At 33.2% G+C, this 20,063-nt stretch overlaps 1 protein-coding gene across 1 annotated transcript; it reads right to left on the reverse strand.

Moving 5' to 3' along the window:
* Positions 1–278: 278 nt before the first annotated feature.
* Positions 279–14,738, reverse strand: Arr2 (arrestin 2). The gene is made up of 4 exons (XM_035350880.2): positions 14,577–14,738; positions 5,340–5,955; positions 4,940–5,099; positions 279–764 (listed from the first exon to the last, which is right to left on the reverse strand). The coding sequence occupies exons 1-4, from the start codon at positions 14,662–14,664 to the stop codon at positions 450–452; spliced, it is 1,179 nt and encodes a 392-aa protein (XP_035206771.1). The 5' UTR covers positions 14,665–14,738; the 3' UTR covers positions 279–449.
* Between the last annotated feature and the right edge of the window lie 5,325 nt (positions 14,739–20,063).

The raw sequence follows: 20,063 nt of genomic DNA on the forward strand, positions 1-20,063 counted from the left end.
AGCATCAAGTTTCTGTTGAGAATGGGGTGAATGTTTTTTTGAGGATTTATCTAGTGAAATATCCTATATATTATGTTTAGTTGTATCAAGAGGGAAGAGAAACATTTCAAATTAAAACATAAAATTCCCCAAAATGACAACCTTGTGTTTGGCATAGACTTTAGTCAAGTCTCAAAACTTAAGAGTTTTGACTAAAATCTACACCAAACGTATGGTTGTGCTTTGCCTATTTTTCTTTAATTGCATGTTGTTATTTAAAAACAAAGGAAGAAATCAAATTTTAAGGCTGTGAACAGACCATTTTTTATTGCTTTTTATGTTAAGGACATTAGGTGGTAAACATGAAGAATAGAGCTTTTGAAATGAACTTTAAGCCTGTTTACAGTTAAGCTTTTTAGTTGAATCATTGTACTATTAGACACGGAAAGCCTTATACTGTTGGAGAATATTTATTCATTGTCTTCACTGAACTGCCGTCTTCTTGCAAAATCTTCAAATACAATATCAGTACTCATTTCTCTGGACAGCTGCCTGCGGACTTTTCTTTGCATACTTTTTACTTCTTTCTCTTTCTCAGGGGTAGGACTGACGAGTTTGAAAGGTACATCAGCTACCAGTTCACCACCGATAGCTCCCATATATAACCGTACACGAACCATATACGAGATGACAATACCTAAAGAATCATTTGTGTTTAAGGTAGAAGAGGCAAGATTGGTATCTCCTTCTTTCAGCATTCCATCCAATGCCACACCTCGTTTTAACTGCAAAAAATTTGTTTATGCATAACTTTCACAAGCACAAGTAATAAGCAAACATAATACATAGAATAAACTTACAACTTGATAAGTATAGTCTTTTGAAAGTAAGTCTTATGGTATTGATCCAGTATACCATACGAAAATGCAAGCACATAAGACACCTGCAGTTTATGTTCCAACTAAAATTCCCTAAAGAGCTAAACTGATGTTGGCTTTTCCCGCGTCGGGGGGAAAATACAGTTAGAACAGAACGGAACGATGATATAGTAAGATGTATAGATTCGGCACTGTGCCGCGTATGATATTTCATATTTGTTCGAATCATGTTTGTTATTGTTTTCAATAAATAATCAAGACAACTACTGTAAATTCACTCACACAAAATTTTAAATTTTACTGTTTTTTGAATTTATTTATATAATATGTTTCCAATTTACCTATTTTTTTAAGTGAAAAATTTTAAATAGTAAACTATTGAAACATTTTGATTCAAACTTTCACTTGAATATCTGGGAGAGCTAAGCCCTACCACTGACAAAGTAGTTAAGATTTGTAAATATTGGGAATCCGGCCCGAGTTTTTGATGCTAGGTGAAAGGACTGGCTGCGTGGTTGTTTTACATTGTTTCCTCATGTGTAATGTAAATGCAAGCTAGTTTTCATTAGAAATTACGGTAAAAGCCCGACTATCCGGCATTGGACTAACCGGAAACTTCAAGTAACTGGCATGTTTTAGAATTTTAGAAAAAAAAATTTCCCCGAAAGATTTAATTTAGAGGTTTGTGGTGCTATAGAATGCTCGTAATACTATTAACACGCATACATTGTCACTAAACAGTGTGATTTAGCGCTAATACTGGATAAACATAATGCCACAACACAATCACATGAAGTTCGTTTTGGTTTAATGTACATTCGATTTATTTTTGTTAAGCTAGTTTAATTATTTTCAAAGAAGGATAAAAGTTAAATTTTTCCCTCGCATTTTGGGGAAAAAAAAAAAAAAATATCGATATTTATGTCTGTGTGAAATGAAGTATTTCCAAAGTTATAGGATCCGACTATAAGAAAAACCACGATGAGCGACTGAATGGATAAATAATGTAACGTTAAAAATATTGATAAGGGATTTTAAAATTTTTTATATGCTATATCTGTAATTTGTATCTTTTTATTATCTAACTAAATAAAGAATAATACGTTTGTTTAAACTTCATCCTGAATGATTGGCAACGTCTCCGCCAACTTTCATGTTCCACGGGAATTCATAATTGGATCAGGTCTACGAGAGACGTCGGCCTTTATACACCGGATATGCATTTTTTTTCCCGAAATCTTAATTTTAAATGTAGGCTTTTGATAATCATCACAGTTTTTTTTTAATTATTTAGCATAAAAATAAATGACTACTGCCACAGTATGAGTCCATCAACTAGCTGATCTGTTTGTTAAGCTGGTAACAAATAAGATGATTATTTTTATAATTTTAGAGCAGAATTTTTTCCATTAATTTGGCTTTTCTGGGAATTCCATTTCTTATGCGCTCAACTGTCCGGAATTTTCACCATATTCGAAATTTGACATTTTTCGCATAGTCGAGCTTTTGCTGTACATCAGGAAGGCAGATAGTCCATATGTTACTTTATCATATTCAAATAACCTAGGATAAGTATGTATCATGTGCATTTTTTCAAATAGTTTTTCAAACGATAATGAAAATTATTTTTTATATAGAAGAATGTTGAAACGCAGTTAAAGTCAAGAAAATCCAAAATTTTAACCATATATTTAAATCAGAAAGTGCTTAGTATAACGACACGAAACCATAAAGTTCTGATGAATAATAAAACAGCTTGTATCCGTTTCAAAAGGGGAGGTAATAATATATTATAATATAAAAGTTAACAATATTTTTTCTTGGCATTTAATGGGATTTTTATATCTTTCACCTGCAAGAATGTTGTTTGAAAAACACATTAATGTAATCATTGAATAAAAAAAAAGTATTTTAAAGGTGTTTCTCTTAAATTCTCATAGAAAATACATTAAAAACATTTTTAAACATAAAATAAAAATATATAATTTCAACTAGCATAGTTCTTTTTTTTTTATTTCAATGAAATATAAAATGTATCTCTGAAGTATATTTCAGTTTTCCTTAAAGTATATTTTTAAATATTCACAAGAGTGAAGTTGTTTGTAGGGATGATTAAATGACACAGGAAACTATGAGAATGCAAATTATTTCATATTTGAGAATTCTATAAAAGAGACTTGGAGCATAAGATTTATAGTCTATATCTTAGAAAGGTATATAAAGATAATAATATTAGCATCATTCAAATCAAAGTTTTTATTTCAAGTAATAGGTTTACATTTATATTATGTAATAAATACAACTAAGAGACCAGTTTTATTGATTTCACTTCATTTACATGATAACTAAAATTAAATTTTCCTGGTTTTAAGGTACACTAATTGAGTTACTTGTTAACTGTTCTGAGCGTTTCATTACATTTGAATCCACGAGTAACAACACCGATACCATTAAATTCCATTTTCGGAATAAGTTTTCTATTGGTTAAGAACCCCTGCTTTGATGTTTTATCACTCTGAGATCATGGTGTAGAAATGGGAGAGCTGTGAGTATGCAAATATAAAACTGTATTTAAATTTTGTAGATTATGAAAATTTATTGAATTATTTATTTTACGCTTTCTTTAACTTTAAAATATTGATATGCTTTATTCAGGGTTGTAGTACATGCAAAATAAGAAATTAGAAGGGTTTGAGAAAGAATACTTCAATAATATACAAAAATCATAAAATTCATTGCACATAAAAGTATATACCATGTTGCATGTACCATTTCTGGATACAGTGAATTTCTGTTGAGGGTCATTGATTATTTGGTATCATGAAGCACAATAAAATAAAAATGGACAATAAAATAAAATAAAAATAAAAATGGAAATTCTTCCATTATCTTATTGTAAACAAAATTAGAAATACAAATACCCCAGTTAAAATTGCAAAATGTTATAGAGATTTCAATAACAAAACTAATCTCTACACAGATTGTTTCAATAAAGTACATATATTCTAAAATTCCATTAGAATGGAAATCTGTTTGTATTATGTTTTAATCCTGAGTATCCGTACGTTATTCTTTAATATGTCTCGAAACAACCTAATTTTTCTGCAGTGCATCTTATGCTTTAAAATTTCATTTATATCATTATTAGTTTACAGTTTTTATGAAGACTTTGAAATATATAATTGTACTGTAATTAGACAAAGTCCACATCGTGTCCTGATTATGCATAGTTTGAATGCATAAACAGGACATGATGTGACACAATTCAAACTTGTACATATGGCTTGAATGGAAAATTGTAAAAATGGCGTCACATGCCTAGGGGTGCTTATATAATTTAGGCACTTTCTTGTCTAAATACTGAGAATGTTTTCCATAAAGTAATATAGAGGGCTGTGCCGGTGTAAGAGTATATGACATCTCTAGACAAAGAAAATTTAGAGCCCCAATATATTGTCTATATGCTTTTACAGTAAAACTAAGACGACTTATTACCCACGATTCTAGATGATTTTGTTTTTCAGTGAATCTGGTCGCCATAGGTGACACGAATTATTAGTGATATTCCAGCACTTATATTTTTAGAAATGCTACTTCCCTTTATTTTAGGTGGTCACTATGAGAGGTTTCACTGTATATTTATTTAGAATATTCAAATAACATATATTTAATGTTAAATTAAACAATATTAAGTTAGAGTTCAAAAATGGAAAAGATTTTACGATGTACCCTTTCTTAAGCTTCGATTCGTGAAATGTTAAACCGTCTGTAATGAAAAAAAGATAGATATTGCAGCCTTAAACTAGAAGATGATCACACAAACTCTATCCCATATTTAGAACCTGAGCTCAAATCATTAAGGGGAGAGTTGTTGCAGGCAACAATTATGTAGACCGAGTGGCAAGGGCATAAATTAAGTTAGGGGTGATACTGAAAAGCATTTACAAAAACATTATGTAGGCACACAGAAATTCTTATATTTTGCCGAATAACATATGTAAATGAATAAAATGGTAAATATGAGTGTTTCTAAAAGATATTTAATACCATTATCTATCAAAAGTTATGCAAAGCATATTTACCTTCCTATCAGCAGATGGTAGAAGGTAAAATATCTTAGACAAAGTAGCTCCTGGTATTATTGGGCATCCTTCTTTTGATTCAATGCTAGCAACTGCTTTATGGTAATGACCGTTGACCATTGTTACTTCAGTGTTTTGGATAACATTAACCTTGATGTTCCTAGGAAATAATAAGCAGTTGTTATGTTCATTTATTTTTCCAGAAATAAATCTTAACATGTGAAATCAATATTAAGAACTAACAGCTAATATTTTTTTTATATTTGTTGCATCAAATTTTTACATGTATGAGCTTCCATGTTTAATTCATATGAATCTGAAATTTTTACTTCTGATACATTTATAATGACATTATTAAATTATTCTCAAGCTATGCGATTACAAAATCTGAATATTTTACCTTATGGTTTTCTTAGAATGGTTGGTCACGACCATTTGGACAGCTATTTTATCCCCATGGAAATAATATTCTTTGTCCAAGGTAACTTCCATTTGAAGTTTTCCTGGGCTCAGTACGAATCCTTTACTGACGACGGCGCTTGGTTGTCTGGTGTTTGGTCCTGGCTGATAGTATTGCAGTTTTCTGATCGCCATAGAAACTGAGTTTCTTTTGTGTGGTTTTTCTTCTTTGTTCTCTGCAACGAATAATTTAAGTTCGTACTCAACACCCAAAGGTGCTCCTTGATCTTCTGGTCCTGGTTGCAAGGTGACCGAGGGTGGGGCATTTTCTGGCAAATCGAAGGTAAAGGGGATAGCACTTTCTCCCAGCTTCCTAATAAGTTTATCTTGGAGCTCAGATTTTTCCAGTCCTTGGTCTGAAGGATATACTTGTCCAAGAGCCAGATATAATTGCCTACTGAAGTGCAAACCCATGACTTCATCTTCTTCACGGCCATATCGAAAGGTTGTTACTACTTGGCCAAAAACTTTGCGATTTTTGACGTAGTCAGTATCAACCACTACAACTCCTTGAACTGGTTCAACGGAATCTCCATAATCCCCGAAATCTCTTTTGCCTAAAAAGAAAAAAATATTGTAAAATTTGGAGAGGGGGGAAACTAAAATGAAATAAATTGATTTTAAAAGTTAAATTTTTATTGCATATGAAGCCACGTTTTCATACAGTAACTCTTATTTGTGAAAATTGCATCCTCATGAAGTAATCAGCAGAATCAAATGATATTCATTTCACATATGACTTGTAGTGAGACAAAGAAATGATTAAATTTACAGAGCAGTACAAGAATACGAAATGCTGAAAATGAATATTTAGTGAAGCCGTTAGGCACTGCAATAAGAATTCCTATTCCTCATGACAATGAATAAAAAACAGGTTTCGAATGTGTACCCGAGGAGCAGCATTTCATATTGATTCCTTCCGAGTCTATATTGGCTGCGGGACGAATGCCACGAGCGAGTTGTCAGCTCACAAAATTCTAGACGTATCTGGTGGACTAAGCATTCCAAAAATGATGCGGTGTTTGACTTGCTGAAAAGTTTTAAATATTTCCAAAAATATGTGGATAGACGTTGCATGCTCGGCAATCGTCCAGTATGACGCTGGATAATACACTCCAGAAGATAGCGTTCGCACTATAGTGTCTAATGCGTACTCGAACTTTGTTATACTTCGAAACTGAAACAGATTTCATAGGAAAAAATGATCTATTGCCATGTCAGCACGCCAGTCACTGTGCTAATGAGCTGATTATAGTTACAAGTTTCGTTAGTTTTATGTCGAGGGAATTCTGCACAAGGAAATGCATGCACGTAATCTATGGCCCAGTAGACGCTGGGGAACTGTTGTAGTTGTCAGTGGCACGCATGCAGCAGTATTCCAGCGTCGTGCAAACGCATGATGAAAATACCTCATCCGCATAACGAGGACGGATCGTGCAGCTTTACTTCGACAACTGGTACGACACTGGAGCACTGTTGCATGCGTGCCACTGACAACTACAACACCCCCTACTTGTCAGTGGCACGCATGCAGAAGTGCTTCAGCGTCGTGCCAATTGTCGAAGTAAAGCTTCATGATCCGTTCTTGTCATGCGGATGAGGTATGTTTCATCATGTGTTGATATAATATTTCGCGGTCCATAGCCAGGTTTGCGACTTGCCCGAATGTCTTGACCTCACTGCTTCCACAAACACATCATTGATCAGGTAAGAGTTGCAATTTCACGATAGGAAAATTCTCTCAGGTTGCATATTCGCCTTCATTTAAAGAACGAGCTTGTTTATATTATCCCTTTATCACCGAAGAGGCATAGTGACTTAAGATAAGTTTTACCACTGGCAGTTAACGAAACACTATTTTGAACGTTCCACAATTACCCTCTATTTCTACGTCTAACATTACAGTTCAGTAAAGGCCTCTCAACACACATAAGGGCCGTCACTCCGAAATTCTAAAGTTGCACACCAAAAGCCGTAGGATGGTTAATATGGAAAATGCTGCATATCACTTGTAAAAGATAGCCCAGAGATTTTGCAAAGAACTTGTATTGATCATAGACGACAGGCTTATCTGGATTATTTACACGTATCACTGGTGCTATTAGTGAAAACGTGAATAACTATTCCGAAAACGGCGTGTGACAGTAGATCAAGTCAGCATGAAATACGGATTTGTTTACTCTAATATCATAGCCTGATTAAGTGTCATTAAATGTGCGCATATTGGACAACATACAACATCGCAAGCATATCATATATGTCTACAATTATTGCTATAGTATGAAGACGAAAGGTGGGATTTTACTGATTCTAGACATGCTATTTCAATTACAAAATCTTCTTAATTAAGGCAGATAATTTTGTGAAAACAGTTATCTCTTCCAAGGTGAGTCTAAAAGACAGAATTTATAGAGACGTTCTTCGTCTAAAATGGAATTCTCCTAATATTCTTAAAAAGACCAGATGATATTTTGTTAAAAAACTGGATGCAGCCAAGATTTGATTTTGTCGTAACAAGAATAAAAATAAAAGCAAGAGAAGCAGTTTAGAACATGCGTGCAACGCGGCCTAAATAAAGAAAGAGAATTATAAACTCTCTCTGATTGCCATCAATACAGTCAAAAGTCGTTAATTCGGACACCCATAATCCGGAATGATCTATAATCCAGACCTCAAAGCTACAAACGTTCTGCGCATGCGTTGCGTTGACGCACGCGCATAGGCGTTTACGTGTGCGCGAAAGACCTTTACGTCTGCGAATATGCGTGTGCGCATTCGCATAAAACGTTTACGCATGCGCGTTTAATGTATAACGGACGGTATAATCTAAGGTAAAATTATCTAATTCACTTAATGTCGCAGATTGCGTTGTTCTTAATCTTCGAATTGGGTACGGCTTATTATTTTTTGCAGACTGTTAGAGCAATTTTATAAAAGTAAGCTTGAACTTTCGATTATATCAAATAGAATTTCCGATATATATTTGCTAATATGTAAAGGATCTAAAGCGAAAGTATGTTTCGAAATCCGAAATCTGTTTATCAATTTCACGCTGCTCGGCGGGGGGGAACGCCGCGGCGCGCAATGAATTGGAAGTTGATCTGTCAGCACTATCCTTATCTTCAGGGCAGATGTTTTTATTTTATTTGGCTTATAATTCCTTACTAAATGTAGTATTTCATCTCGATGTACTCCGTCTTTGATATGATTTAAAACAAGTTCCTCGTCATTATAATTCGCTTCCGATAGTGAAGAAAGTGACACAGAGATTATTGAAAACGAAAAAATTTCGATTGACATATTAGTCGGTATTCTCGACACAGCAATTATAGGACTTGAACAGTGGAACTTTGTAACTAAACAAGGAATTATGTCTGTTTAATGGAATTAAAGAGAAAGTATTATCACATGAAACGAAGCAACTTAAACAACTTACATTGAAAGAAATGTTTAATAAAGTAAACAAATAAATATTAAGCTTTTTCTTTTTGTAAATTTTGATACCCTTTAGATCATAATTGTTCTTTATTTCATGAATTACGGTTTCATATTTTTAATTTTGTAATTTCTGCATGCCATCTTACCAGATTTAAACTGATGATCTATAATCCGGAATCGCCGAAGTCCCGACGAGTCCGGATTAACGACTTTTGACTGTATTTGAATAAATAAATAAAAGATGAAACTTCCATACTACTCAACTCTTCTAGAAATATAAGAACCCTATTACTGTAGTGAATAATCTATATATCCAGACTTATCGATGACGAGATCTCATAAGAGACTGACAACACTGAACTTTAAAATTTTTAAGAGCTGGTTTGCTGCCTAAACAAGCGATAAAATTAGTTACTAAACAGCGATAAACTGTCTAAATAAATATTATAACATAATTTTATCAATCAGTTCTCCGAAATAAAATTACTGTAGAAACTATTCCGGCTGAACTACGGTTAACCAGCCGAATCTCATTACTGAAGAAAATACTCATTACTATGGACTGAAGAAATAAAAATGATAAATAGATATAGTATTATAAATCTTAACATTAATTTAGGGATAAAAGCACGATAAGGTAATATGTTGTACTAAAATAACATTATGAACAAGTTTTTTCAAGATGGTCACTTAAAAAGAGAAATATTTAAAACGATTTTTGAAACATTTTATAAAAAAATTAAAAATTAAAATAAAAAATAAAATAACTACAAAAATAAATGTTCCAAAAGTAATAAAAAATACAAATCTGGAAGCTTTCAGATTTTATATTACACCCAAATGGGCGTTTTTTTTTTTCATTTACACACACATACACGTTTCGATAGCATTTGGGCTAATGTCCTTTCGGCCTAAAAATATTTAAATATTTAAAAACCGCATATCTTAAGAATTTTCGGTAGACAATCTCGCGCGCTGGAGATAGCAATTTTTTTTTTTTTTTTTTTTTTTTTTTTTTTTTTTGTCCGTGCAGTGTTAGCATTTCTCGCTTTGAAATCATTGAGTTTGTTAATCAAAAATTCGTTAAACTTTAACAAAATATGAAATAGACAATGAAACAAATTCCAAATTGGGGCTTCCAGGTACTCATATTCAAAATTTGATGGCTCTAGGTACCGTTGTTTTTTTACAAGGCAAGAAACATGCATACATTCATGCAGATTCTTCATTATTTAATGTCTTTAAATATAATACAGGGCTGTAATATTTGGGTGGCAACACTCTGAAAAGTGAAGCTGATGTTTATAGTGATGCATCGCAAAATGTCGTTTCGAGACTAATATAGCCCTTCTTTGGGCTAAAAAAAGGACTGTTTAGGAAAGAAATAGAGTAATGGGAATCGCAACCTAGAAGCCAAGATTTGTATCGTGATGACAAACTTGATCTTATCTATGCTTACCAAATTAATAAGATACGCAGCTTCAAAATTTACATGAATGCATATTAAAATTTGCCTATTGCAAGGAAATATTAATTAATTTCCTGCATTTCTAGAGCGATTTTTCCAAATTTAAAGGGAATTAGGGAATAAATTATTGTTCCTGAAAGCTACTACATTGCTAATAAAATATATGTTTTGTATTTAAACGGAATCGCTTTAGTCCGATAATAGACAAGTTTTGATTTTAGTGCACATATAGATCTCTAAAATGTCGCAAATGAGAGGGCATTAAAGTGTAATTTCGCCTCTCTTACACCTTAATAAATTTCTGTACTAAACTCATAAAGCTAATCTCGAAGTTTTTCTCACTTTCAGTCTTAGCTATACCAACATTCACTTATGTAACATTTTTCTCATCATTTATAGTATGTATATGTAATTAACTTTGAAATTTTTGAGACAAGGGTAACAATAAACGCTAAAAGAAAATTATTTGTTAGAACTGTTTTATGACCGTAGAGAATAATTTGTATAGACGATCCAATATCAACTATGGGGAAAAGACAACAAGCATGAAAATAATTAAAGAACTAAAAAAGTAATGTATGCTGTTTTCTTCAGAAATGCTCAAAGCCATTAATTTAGAGAGAAAGAAGATAGCTACAGCTAACTGGTTCACTACTAAATATCTTCCAGATAATTCTCCAAGAACTTAAAATTAAAAGACTCATGCTTCATTATGATAATGCGTCTTCTCATTCAGCAAGAATGCCAACCATCCACCATATTCGCATCTTACTACTGCTGATATATTGGCTGTTTCTTGATCTACAACAAAATTTACGTGGCCGTCTTTTTCATTTGGAAGATAAGATTGATGATGCTATAAAATCGTATTTTTGATCTCTTTCAAAGAATGGATGGTAGTAATCTTTGGAAAACTCGCCTTTTTAATAATGCATTAATGTTGGATAGGACTACGTCGAACACTTCCATGATTTTGGTATGCTTAACTTGTATCATTTAGCTGTGTCTCAAAACGTTCAGGGTGAGCCTCTTTTTTTTTTTAATTAGACTTAACAAAAGAAATTATTCCTTAAATGTCTTTTATATTTAGTGCAATTAAATAAAAATATATGAAGAAAGGAGACTAACAAGACATATTGAATTGAATTCGTAAAAACGGCCGACAGCCAATTGCCAGTTCATAAGCGCAAAACCATTACCCCCCCCCAAAAAAAATGCGACAAAGTAGCCATTTTCTACATTCAAAAGCACTGATTTTGTGCTGATATGTACATTCTATTGACTAAAGAAATTTTATGGCTATGACTTCAGGAATATTTCGAATCCCGACCACACCTTGCTGTGATTTGAAATCTCCTTCCAGAATGAAAGTTATTCTGGTGACGAAAACGAGACAATCTGTTGGGGATAGGTCTTGCGAATATATTCAGTGACAAAAGAATTTTGTTAACTAACTCTTGTAACTGTTTTATTTTCATGCAAGGATACCATGTATGCTTACTATAATTATACTTAATAGTATTGGCTGTTTTAGGCATAGTATTCTGGTATATTTCATGCAGTTTGGCTGAATAACAGTCTGAATTTCCGGCTTTAAGTTTTCTCAAGAAGACTCAACGAATGATATCACACAAGCACAACATCACACAAATAAGAGAATATTTAAGGACGGAAAGGAGATTTCGGCATGCTTCAAGGGCATTCGTCCGCATCCATCCACTTAACGGATCTGCATCGATTGTCGTAGCATATTCTTTTCCATCCCTAGTAACAATTCGACACAAAACCTCTTCCCATCTGTTTCTCAACATGAAGAAGGTAAATGCCTCCATCTGAAATGCAACGGTTGTGACAATGACCATGATCGTCATGGAGCATCCTCGTGCTTAACGTCTTTACCTTGTTGCAGCCTGTACGCAAGTGGAGATCTGTGGAATGGTTGTCAATAAACAATGGAATAATTGCATGTTCTAAAGAATAGTGGAATCGGGAATGAATTTTTCAGCTATACTACGGGCATATTATAGAGGATCAGCTTTCACATTTTGCTTTAAAAGATTGTCCGTAAAAGATTGTTATCTATATTTACGAGTACATTTTCCAGTGATATGTCGCCTGCACAACGCTTCGCAAACCAGGATGTTCACTATCCGTCTCTTGTTTTCGAAATCCAGAAGCTATGTATGATCTAACAGTGTGTGAATATTACCTGCGTAGCATGCGCAAAATGATCCAGTTTGAACTCAAAAGAAAAATCACCCTGAGTTGTTTAGAATCCATGGTTCACATTGACAGTTTGTTGCAACACAACGCTTAATTCGCAACCAAATAACCATCGTAACTTATTCATCATATATTTATCAAGCCATGGTGACAATATATTCTGCGGCTATGGAGTTACTTGATGCAATTGCTTTTGAGAAGAAAACTTATTTGTTAGCTGTAGACCACATTGCGAATTTTAAGTATAGTGGCAAGTTCTGGCCTGGTTTCTTTATAATTCAGTCAGATGAGGGAAATTTCGTCTTTCTCCATTCAAATTTTCAGCATTTGTGAAGAAACGGTGAAAACAAATATAAAATTTGGTTTGATTTAAAAAAAAAAGGGGGAAAATGTGTAATTTTAGAGCTTACACCGGATCAGAAATTTTATGTTGTTTCTTAAGGAAATTATACTAATTAGTGTGTTATTTCTTCTTTTCAAATGATCTAGCAGGTATTGCTACTCAGGAAGGAATAAAAAATTGCCGTTATAAAGTGTTGAAAGAAGTTACGTACCATGGTTATGGGAAGCCATACGAAGTTTCATAAGCACCTTTGTTATGCGGATTGCTAAGAAGAGTTTAGAAGCAAAATATTCGAAATCACGAATGTTATTCAAATTATGAAGACATAAAATATTTCTTCAGTGTAAGTTTAAGTATTTTTCTCAGTTTCATTTCAGTGATTTTGTCGAATTAATGCTAAAAACATTTTTAAACGTGCATTATTCTAACTTCATGAACATAAATTTTACTAAATTTTGATCTGAACCGAAATACCGGTAGTTTGCCTCGTAGAACTGTGTGATAGGTATAATACATATACCACATTTACTGGCATATTTCTCCAGATAGACTAATTTCCCTCTTTTTCTTTTCAGAGTATAATTCAGAAACGTCTGATTTATGGCAACATGTAAAATGTATGTTCAATTTGCTAAAGTATTTTATGTAACTCTGAAAAAAAAGAATATTATTAAAACTGAAAAGTCCTTTCAAATACACAAGATAATAATATTAGTATGCCTTTATGCGTGCTTCTTAATGCCTTATCATTTAAGCCATCTCTTTGGAAATAGGGCACTCCGAGTACTTTTCCCTCTCTATTTTCAAGCAGTAAGATTAGTAGAAAAAGGGCGGAAATATGCGAGCAAATAAATGGTATATGTAATGTTTTTTCTCGCATCTTGTTACGCTACTGAAACTTGAAAAACGGATGATACATTTTTTTCACACACACGGATAAAGAATACTTAATACAGAAGAAAAAAATTATTGGGGGCATATTAATTGTTATAATTGAATTACCTGGTTATTTTACTTTTGTGTTATATTCGAATGATATAAAAATCCATCTTCTAAGAAAAATTAAAAAAAAAAAATAGTTAAAACTTATTATGTTTGGAATGCTATTATGCTTCAGAAAATTTTGCCTTTTTAGAAGGAATCTGTTCATTAACTAAAAAGAAATGTAGATTTTAAGATGCCATTCTATGGAAATTTCAATTCTAAAGGGAAAATCCAACTGGGAAATTCCCGAAACAATCACGTGGTAAAATATGAAAATTCGCAAAGTTTCGCCAGCTGAAATTTAGAGTAACAATTTTGAGTTCAAAGATTTATGATAATATTTTAGTGGGGACAATTTACCCGAAAGTAAGCAATAACAAAAATAACTAATATGTAATAAAAATAATATCGCATTTCACATTTTTTTATTAACACTCAAATTTATAAACCAATCATACTGTAAACATGTATTCAGAGCCTTTATGTTACACCGAAATTATTATTAAAAGTATTACCATAAAAATTCACGAAAACATTGGTTAGAACATTTCTTGACACTAAATTTTGTAATAAATGGATTTTTTTTTTTTTTTTCTTTTTATTCTTTCAGGAAGGAGATTATATTATGATATATTTAGCAGTAAAACTTTATTTTTATTGGAGAAGAGAAATTATCACAAAATTTTTTAAGCATAATTCAAATTGCTTATATACATACTCACCTAAATATACAGTTAGTTTTCCATTAGGAGCAGTTTTCTTGAAGACCTTTACAGCTACAACATAAGCTAGCAACAGGAATGGGAACATGGCGGTTGTAGTTTAAGGTGAAGCAGTGCGTAGAGTTCTTTTGATAGAGCCAGCTTAAAGGGGATTTAGTGACTGCTAATCTTAAAATGCAACGTTCCCGTGCGAATGCGTCTTTTGTGGGGATTCTCGAATTAGGAAACCCTAGAAGAAAACTGAATTGTGATGATTCAAGCATGTTGAAGTGCCAATCATATAAAATCAAATGGACGGAATCACGATAAGTAATTTACAGGATGAATGAATTATTTTATTAAGCTGATTATACAATTATTTTTAACTTTCCGAAGATATTATGAAATTTGCTATTTCTGGAATTTTTATTTCTGGATCTAGAACCATGACTATAGCAAAAGATGGAAGTAAAATTTTAAAGGTTTTGTTCTTTCTCAGATATTAAAATACACTAATCCTAAACGTTCAAAATCTTTGCATTGATACGATAATTAGTGTTTCATTAAAGTAAAATTAACATTCAAATGGGTTGTAGTATCTCTTAATCTTATGTTTGTATTAACTGACATCATCCAAAATTACTGATTCAGTATATGCAGTAAAATGTCAGGTTTATACTGCAATACTCAGGTTTATTTTCTAAAATGTTAACTTCGCATTTCTTAAAAGGTTTTGCTTTTAAAATATAAAAAGCAACTCATACGACATTCATCAACATTTACATAATCATTTGAGAGTTCTATTTTAAAACTATTCGTATCTGATTTATTATTCCTATCATCACTCTCGTAATTGGCCTGAAAAGGAATTTTCTTCAAACTTAATTCGTGTAGCCTTCCAAACGCACTCTGTATTATTTTTCTTTTCTTGGCACAGTATTGGATTTTAATAGTTTCTTTTGCGACAATTCAAGCAAGCAATTTTTCATGTCATCTTCACAATCACTGCGTAGAAAATGTTCGCTGCAAATTCTTGCGTTCTTCATATTAATAGAATACTAACTTTGACAAATGTACTCATTTTTCTCGCCAAAAACAAAGTGTACTTTGCAAATATATGAAATGCAGTATCCCGTTCTTTCTCATTTCTATGAATTTTATAGCTACAACGGAAGAAGGCATATTACATTAACGATACTTTACAACAGTGGTTTCAAACTTATGTTACACGCGGGCCAATGCACAATTTGAAAGTAATTGATGGGCAGCAGCTACTCCCCCTACAAAAAAGGGGGAGGGGCGGTTTGTTTTAACAAACCAAAATTTGTTAATTAAGTTAAAAACTGTTTACTAGATAATTGTAAAACATATGAATAAAAATAACGCAAAGGAAAACAACAAATTTGTACTTATAATTTGTTCGAAATCTAATTTGCCTGAAATCTAATTTGCCTGAAGTTGATATCTGCAAGAATTTTTTTTTTTTTTGTCACAGTTTTCAATTCAAACAGACAGCTAAATATTAAAATTTTCAAACTGGCATTTATTCAACTAATTGTTATTTATTGAACCACTAAGTAACTTAATTTTAATTTAAACTAAAAAGAAATACACGAAAGTTTCCCAAGAGGGACGAAACCTGAGAATAAATAAGGACAACTTATTCTCTTTCTTTTATTTATTTAATTTTTCTATAATGCAAAACATAGAAAAATTATATTCGGATAATAGATTAATATTCGGATGATGCAAAACAGAAAAAAATATATTCGGATAACACAGATTAATATTCGGATGCTGAGCTAAGATTTCATCGCATTCTAACAAAAATTGCTCAAGAGAGATCAGATGACTGATCACTTTTCAGAATTACCGGAGCTAAAGATTACATTAGAAAATTTATTATTTTGCTATTTTTAGAATGAAGAGGGAAAGGTGTTCAAATTTCAAACAGAAATTATTAATTCGTTATTAGAAAGGTAGATATTTTATATTCTACGCGCATACACACACGTATATACAAATCAATAAAATGCAAAGTAAAAGCAGCTTAGAAACCTAATACAATTGCTCTCTGACAGCAATAACAAGTGGTGTGATAATAATGCAAAATAAATTAAAATAAATAATGCCTTTAAAATTCATCATAAATTCAATTATTCGGAATAAATCATATGTTTAAATATGCATTATCACATATGGTCAGATCATAAACCATATGTTTCCTTGAGTTTATTCATACGGATTCATAATACATACAACTTATATATGATTTATTTCGAATGGGATGAATTTGAAACGTAGTTGTTATTTTAATTTGTTTTAGATCGTACGTGCAACGTTAATAACGTTAACAAACATAGCAGGCGGGTATATAATGCAAAATAAAATAAAAAATAGAAAATAAATTTAAAATTCATCACACATTCAATTCGGAAAACATCCCATGCAAAAAAAAAAAAAAAAAAAAAAAAAAAAAAAAAAAAAGAAGAAGAAGCACAGTGGTAAAATGCCGGAAATAGGAGGGCAAAATATGCCAAAACTTAAAAATGAAATATGGAATTTACATCTTTCTCTGCATCGTCATCAAGAGGTTGGTGCAACGAGAGTAGTAAATAAATAAAACACCTGTTTCTGAAACTGCAAAGACACAAAGTTTGAAATTCAAAATTAGCCTTGAGAAACCATTAAAAGTAATCTTAAGTCCTTATTTTTAACAACGCAAGGTTACAACGCAAGGTTTTTACAACGCAAGGTTAGGTTCTTCGTAACGTTAAGTACACAAGTGAAAGTAACGAGGAAGTAGTAGACGCTTTTGAGCAGAACAGGAGCATAGACGTTATGAGTTCTATGAATAAAAGTCGTGACATGTTGTAGTACAGTAACCAGGCCCGGACTTAGAAACCCAGGGCCCCTAGGCACTTGACATTTGCTCTCCCCCCACCATCTCGAAGCTATTTTGCAAATTAAATGCACTAGTACAGAACATATAATTTTAATCGACTTTAATGACTTTAATAAACATCATAATTCAGAATAATACAGTCTATGTTACTATAGTTACGTTATTTTATAAAATTTATAGAATCATACGACGAACTTTCTTCTGAGCAAAAGAACGAATGAGACGTCATCATAGTTAATTGACTGCATTTTTTCTGACTCTATATACATAAGAGAGAGTGAATTTAGCCTGTTCTCTCCTATTTTAGATCTTAAGTAATTGTTTAGTCACTTTAGCGCTGAAAACGACCGTTCTGATAAGCAGTTTGACGCTGCTATACACAACAGCATTCGGAACGCTATTCTTACGTTTGGATAAATGTCCAAAAAGCCTTGTTCCGATAAGTGTTTGTATAGCTATACGTATAGTGAAGTTATGGAGTTGTATGACTCCATAACTTCATCATTCGACGACAAATGAGCTTGCAGGTGCAGACACTCGTTGTCCAACCCCCCAGATAAAAAGTTATGAGGTTCCTGACTCTTTCACGGATGTATTTAGATTCCAAACGATGTAGTTTCGTAAGACCGTCAAAATTTTTGCTTAACTCCTCATAAGCAGATTCGCGTCTACGAAGTTTAGTAATGAGTCTATCTATAATGACGTTAAAAATGGTATCTCTGAATGTGTCCCTGCCAGAGCATTTGGTCTCGTTTCCTTTTACTTCGTCGAACAGGACTTTACGCTTACGTTTCCTTTGCATGTCATATGCACAGCTATTTTCACCGGATTTTTTAATAACTTTCGACTCATGATGATCAAAGGTACTGGGTTTCCTTAAGTATTATAGGTATGTTACCAAAGACTGATACAGTTTAACGATCGCACCCAGGTCGATGTTAACAGATTGGAGAGATCTGCTTACTTTGTTGAATTTTTCCAAGATGTCATTCCAGAGAAGTGATAGAAAGCAAGTTTCTATCGAGTCTAATGAATTCAGAAGACCTGAAGCCTCAGAGCGCGTAGGTGGTTTTTCATTTGCATCATTGGCAATTATCTGAAGAGCTGCCATGATCTCATCCCAGAAACAACATAAACTTCGGCAAGTTTCATCTCGAGCATACCATCTTGTCTGAGAAAGGCTCGTCACAACTGTTGAATTTGAATTCAGTTTCGACAGCAAAGTTTCCCATCTATGTGTTGATGCCGAAAAAAATTATATAATGACTGCAAAATACCGAAGAAAGATACAGCAGCTTGACAAGACTCGGCTGCACAGGATCCAAGAAGATTGAATGAGCCAAACAGGGAACGAAATCTATCAGAGGGTTCACTTGTTTTATTCTCGCTTGAAGACCAGAATATACATCCGACATATTGCTAGCATTGTCGTAAGACTGCCCCCGGCATTTGGGATATCCAAGTCGTGATTTTTTAATGTCTCTAGGACGACTTTAGCCAGGTCTTCCGTTTATGGCTACAATTTGGGATGAATTTCAAAAATCGTTCGATAGGACATCCGTCTTCAGAGACATATCTCACTATGAAAGAAAGTTGATCTACATGAGAAATGTCCGGAGTAGAGTCCACACAGATAGATGAATATTTGGCTTTGTCTTATCTCAATCACGATTGCATTTATTATTTTTTCTGCCATGATATTGATCATTCCATCGCATATTTTGGACGAAAGATATGATGTGCCACTTCTTTTGTTACCGTGGCGTTTTATGTGTAAGTTCAGAAAAAGATCGAATTCAGCCAAAGGTTCTAGGGTCATAACATAATTACCACTGTTTTTTGATCCAAATCTCTCATGAAAACCTCTAATGGGCAATTTGCGTTCAGAAAGTGACCTCACAACAGCAACAATGCGCCTCAAAACCTCATGCCAGTATTTTATTTCTTCTTTCGTTTTAAGAACAAAACTCTTGTCAACTCTACCGCCAGCATTCTTCCTAGCTAATAGTGTCGCAAGTGCTGACCTGTGTTCGTCCGAAATTCTCATGTTCCTTCATTCTTTGAACTGCGTTTTTCCAATCGTTGTACCCTTCATTAGCTAGCGACTCTAATTTCCCTGACATCTTACAAGGGGCGCAAAACACTGCACCCTTGGTTTTCGAAAATATGAGCCAAGTATGAGGTCGTGTTTCACCATTGCTTAACACGTTGAGCGCGGCGCCGATCCCTGGGGACCGGCAGTGAACTTTACGATGTCGGTCCCCACTGGAATTTTCGTTTGGTTGGAGTCGGTCCGCGGGACCGACAGTATTAAAGTTAAAAAATAAATATAGTCTCAATGAAATGTGATCAAATTTAGTTTTAATGAAATGTATTGAAACATTCTAAACAAAAATACGGCTTAGCTCGCTGCTGAACGGAAAGGACAGCAAATTCGGCGCCGCGATCAACGTGTTAATGTTCGGCTAAAAAGTGACATCGAAAGATACCTGGTTTTAACTACGTACTGATGCCTTGAAGAAGAAAAGTCGGCATCAATATTTTGTTTCACGCCATTTTGAACAAGGGACTCCAATGTAACTTCGTCTAGCATCCACTCAACA

The sequence above is a fragment of the Stegodyphus dumicola genome, chromosome 11 (assembly GCF_044657685.1).
Source record: "Stegodyphus dumicola isolate Sdum_Otavi_A_Nest chromosome 11, ASM4465768v1".
NCBI lineage: Eukaryota > Metazoa > Arthropoda > Arachnida > Araneae > Eresidae > Stegodyphus > Stegodyphus dumicola.